Genomic DNA, 5132 nt, shown 5'->3' with positions numbered 1-5132 from the left:
TACAAATGTAGAGGACGATGTTTCGAAAGTCTTCTGCCTTTCGTCTTCATTATGATAACTCTGTCTAAACAACCTGTCAAAGATTTTCATGTTATGATTTAAAAAACTGTTCTTCATCCCAAAAAGATCAAATATTATTTGTGTAATCTCTAAAACCTCCTAAATACATTCAAACATTTGTTTACAGTAAAACTTTATATTTTATCTGTTATTTTCTCTAGCATAACTCGATAAGGTGGTCGGTCAATTTGAGGAACCTTGTAACCACCAGAAAAAATTGAATTAAATCTTTTTTCTTTTTTTTCTTTCTAGAATAACTTCAAATTGTAACATGAAACTACATTCATTTATCCTAAGTAGCTTTAAACTCATAACAGTATAAATCTATTTATAATTAAATTTTATTGTTTTATTGTTCTGTGATTGCTCTTTGAACAACTAACTATGACTATTCATGCCATTATAAGTTGTAAATCACTTGGGGAATATGGAGCTGATGTTATGGTATCGAATTACATTACTTATGAGCTACTCCAAGTTCAAGCTACTCGTGAAACATTTTTATTATATTATTATTTATTTTACTTAACATAACTTTAAATAACAAAAAGAGACCCTTAATTTTACATTTTTATAATGAAAAATAAAGAATAAACATGAAAAACAAGAAAAATTACTTATCCGAGTCTTCTTGCTGTCAGCTGTTGATGACACTTAACTCTCCTTTTTTATACTAATGGTAGTAATGCACTAAATTTTTTTATTTAATTAAATATTGCACCAAAGAACATAGAATAATAATATGCAAAAAGCAGAAAATTTCCCCTAACTATCGCAATTTTTCTGGCTTTCTAACTGTGCAACAAGAGCAGCGTTACACATTCATCCAAGCTAGTCGATAAGTTTCCCGTGTAGGAACAAAGCTTATACTGAAAGAGAAGTTGACAATTCTCTCTATAGAAAACAATGTAATATAAATCATCATTTGATAGATGTAAACCTTGGATTTCTATTGATTATACATAATGTAGAATTAAATGTAAGAGAGAGAACTATTAAATCCTGAAAGAGAGGATGTGACAAATGGGTGTGGTAAGAGGGGTATAATTTTCTATTTCATGGCTCTGTAACTAAATCGAATTAAAGACTATAAGTATTATGGTTTGTCAGAGCAATGATGATTTTATAGTGAGTAATTTATGTTCAATTTCATACTTATTGAAGGGTGGTGAATAAATAAAGAAAATATTTCACATTTCTCACACTAGGTGTAACTCAGGATTTTTCTAAATATTGCCTTATAAAATTAAGAACTAAAACTTGTATACTATTAAAATATGGATTATTAGCTACAATTTTATTCTATATTAATTGGTATAACATAAACGAAAAGTAATTTAATTACATTGTGAAAATAACTCTGCTAAAAGACCTTCATGTGCATAGTTAGACCCACCTGTCATGAAAAGAGTTAATAATAATACACCATTCCATACTTTCAGACAAAATATATATTCAATATCCGGAAATAAAAAATTGTGAAATAAATCCAGGAAGTTTTTAAAACAGATTATTACTTGGATGATTCCTGTAGTATTTGTTTCAAGCTGTTTGAAATTTATTGGGGACCTTGTTTTACTTCAGCAACTCTGGAGTCAATGAAAATAATTGAAGAGATTGATTCGAAAACTCTGATTTTTCATCAAGTTCATAAGAGAGTGTGGCCTGCCACCCAACGTGATGCCTTATTCTGGTCTCACATGCGACAAGTTCCTAACAATGATGATTCGGATGCACAAACTATCTGGCTTGTTTGTAATCATTCCACAGATCATGAAGACGTCCCAGTATGATTTAATTTTTACCTTCTAATTTGTTGTAGTTCTTAAAATAAACATGATCTCTTTATCAGTGTAATTAAACATACCTGGAAAACGTTTTCTTTATAAATTATGAACATTACTGTGAGTGTCGTTCTATTGGCTTTCATGGGACCTCACGTAGAACATTAAACTTGTGTCTGAAATGCTGTTCATTATCAAAAATCGTTTATTATTAAGATATGGAAAATCTTATGTTGTTTTTGTCTACTTCTAGAGTCAGTAATGCTTAGAACTGAGTTTAAAAATCAAGTTTAAATTTTTGAAGGATTATCTCATGCAGCCAGGTGGTTAGGGTGCTCGACTCGCAATCTGCGGGTCGCAGGTTCCAAACCCCCGTCAGACCAAATATGCTCACCTTTTCAGCCATGGGGGCATTATAACATGATGGTCAAGCCCACTATTCATTGGTAAAAGATTTGGCGATGGGTGGTGATGACTAGCTGCCTTCCCTCTAGTCTTACACTGCTAAATTAGGGACGGTTAGCACAGATAGCCCTCGTGTAGCTATTGTTTATTAACTTTGATTCATTGTTTCTATCACATATTGTTGAGTACAGTATACAGATTGAGTACCTATTGTTTATTAACTTTGATTCATTGTTTCTATCACACATTTATACTGTACTAACAATACGTGATAGAAACAATGAATCAAAGTTAATAAACAATAGGTACTCAATCTGTTGTTATTAACTTTGATTCATTGTTTCTATCACATGTTGTTGCGTACAGTATATATATTGAGTAACCGTTGTTATTAACTTTGATTCATTGTTTCTATCACATGTTGTTGCGTACAGTATATATATTGAGTAACCGTTGTTACTAACTTTGATTCATTGTTTCTATCACATGTTGTTGCGTACAGTATATATATTGAGTAACCGTTGTTATTAACTTTGATTCATTGTTTCTATCACATGTTGTTGCATACAGTATATAGATTAAGTAACTGTTATTACTAACTTTGATTCATTGTTAGTTTTCTAAATTATATTGTAACTAGAATTTTAGAAACAGCTATAATTATTGTGTGTGATTAAAATAATACGTTTGTAGAAACTGCCCATTTTATTATCGACTCGACTTTATAGTATTTGTCGAATAATTTAGGAGTAATGAAAGAAAAATTGCAACAAATTTTTGTGTAGAATAAAGTTTTCTTTGGTAGGTTGGAAAATGTGTACGAGTATTCCTGACCATTAGCTTAGTCTGCCAGACGTTCGTTGATCCACCGGCTGAAAATGAAGAGATAAATCGGGAAAATTTGATGTGCAAAATTATCTACTGTTCAACCAGTAAGTTGTTGCATCAGAGTCTATATGTGTTGTGTAAAAGTTACTCTGTGTCTGAAATTGGAAGTAAACTATGAATAGCTGTCAGAAATAATTTTTATCGGGCACTATTTTTATATCTTTTCTTTTAAAGAAGGAAAAAGGCTGAAAAATGTTTGATTATATATATTTATCACATAGTCCCCGATGTTAATGTAGTGGCTACTGCTGTGATCTTCCAGTTGTCTTCTTATCCCAACACTCCACTTTGTCGCTGGTTTTTCTCTATCTGGTTCTCTCAACTCATCCATCATGATGATTTTCTCCAGGCAGGTCCCATCTCTTCTCATTATGTGCCCAAAATATGACACCTTCCTTTTAAGGAAACCTTCCAACAGTCTTCTTTCGTGTTGTTGTTTCTCAGCCTTCTCTTATTAAATTTTCTTTCAATCCACTATATTCTCAGGTCTCTCTTATAGCAACACAATTCAAAATTTTTCATCTTCTTTTAATCACTCTTCTTCAACATCCAACTTTCACGAGCAAAAGTAGCTGATGAGGAAGTAACTGCTTTATACAAACAACATTAATGATGTTGTTAATTTCTGATCTTTCCTCGTCATCTTGACTCTTTCATGTTGTGACTATATAGGCACATTTGTTTTTTTACACATTGATTGGTTGTGATATTTATCTTTCTCTCAGTTAATGGTTATTAATATATAGGTATTATTTACTTAATTTATTCTCCCTGTTCGGTGCAGTGATTGCTAAAGAGCTAGCTAGTAGTAATACGAAGCATACCATTTACAAACTTTTTCCCCACCACTATTTCTCACGTCTGAATTATTTGTTTTTACAGTAAACCCAGGTGGTTGGACTCCAGCCTCGGTCCTCCGTGCCGTGTATAAGCGAGAATACCCAAAATTCCTGAAAAGATTTACTCAGTATGTTAAAGATATGACAGAGACGAAGCCTATCATGTTTTAAAGAAATGGTCAGTGTTCTCAACACATGTAGTCACATTGAAGGAGGTGGTTTTTGTTTGTCATGTATAGCAGATAAATTATTGCAATGTTTCATCAAGAGCTCTTGTTTATTTTAAACTATTGTAATTAATGGAAAGTAAGTCAGAGAAAGGTTCCAGTTTTTAAAAATAGAAACATTTATTTGACTAAAACTGGAAGAGTTAAAAAATGTAAATGAATTCATTACTGGTGTAATTTTGTTTAATAACTTTGTTTTAGCTATTTCAATTTTAGCTAAAATAATTCAAAAAGTAAAGTAAAAAGAGAAAAATTTTTTGCCTTACCTCATGGTTTGAAAAGAAAAGGAATTATTTTTATGTGCCGAAATTTTTTACTATAGAAGAATTTTAGAGTCTGTTAGGAAAGCTTTTAATTAGCCACTTTTACTCTTGAAACTATAAGAAATGTCACAGAAGGATAATGTACATAGCTGCTTGAAGTAATTTGTACAGCAGTATGAAGAAATAAAGCGATATTGTTATTAAACTTCCTGCTTCTCTGTTGATGGAAAAAAAGCTTGGATATAAAAGCTGTTTGTATGGCTAATGTAAACATGGATTATGATCTTTTATATGCATAGTTCAAGAAACACCAAACACTAGTACGTTTCAAAGTGAGGATCCTATGGCTGGGTTCATATCTTTATAAACGTTTGTGATAGATAAAGAAGTCCAGCGAGTCCAGTTTCAGTTATGTACAGAACTAAACAAATGTATAACAAAGTGGGCTTATATAGTTAATTATCACAGGGAAACATGTCTCAATTATTTACAGAACTAAACAAATTATCACAGGTAAACATATCTCGGTTATGTAACAAACTGGATTTAAACAGTTCATTGTCACAGGTAAACATATCTCAGTTATGTAACAAACTGGATTTAAACAGTTCATTGTCACAGGTAAACATATCTCGGTTATGTAACAAACTGGATTTAAACAGTTCA

The 5132-nt window shown here is 31.5% G+C and overlaps 1 protein-coding gene across 2 annotated transcripts in view; it reads left to right on the top strand.

The window, feature by feature from the left end:
* Positions 1-4671, top strand: part of LOC106472748 (collagen type IV alpha-3-binding protein-like) — a 23658-nt gene extending 18987 nt beyond the window's left edge. For both annotated transcript variants that reach the window (XM_013933405.1, XM_022401285.1), the window contains exons 12-14: positions 1645-1847; positions 3055-3181; positions 4020-4671. In XM_013933405.1, the coding sequence (XP_013788859.1) occupies positions 1645-1847; positions 3055-3181; positions 4020-4147 (458 nt within the window). In that variant the 3' untranslated portion in view covers positions 4148-4671. The remainder of the gene's footprint in view (positions 1-1644; positions 1848-3054; positions 3182-4019) is intronic.
* The last annotated feature ends 461 nt before the right edge of the window (positions 4672-5132 follow it).

This window comes from Limulus polyphemus, unplaced genomic scaffold (genome assembly GCF_000517525.1).
Source record: "Limulus polyphemus unplaced genomic scaffold, Limulus_polyphemus-2.1.2 Scaffold5578, whole genome shotgun sequence".
In the NCBI taxonomy this organism is placed as follows: Eukaryota; Metazoa; Arthropoda; class Merostomata; order Xiphosura; family Limulidae; genus Limulus; species Limulus polyphemus.
This window is presented reverse-complemented; position numbering and strand designations above follow the sequence as displayed.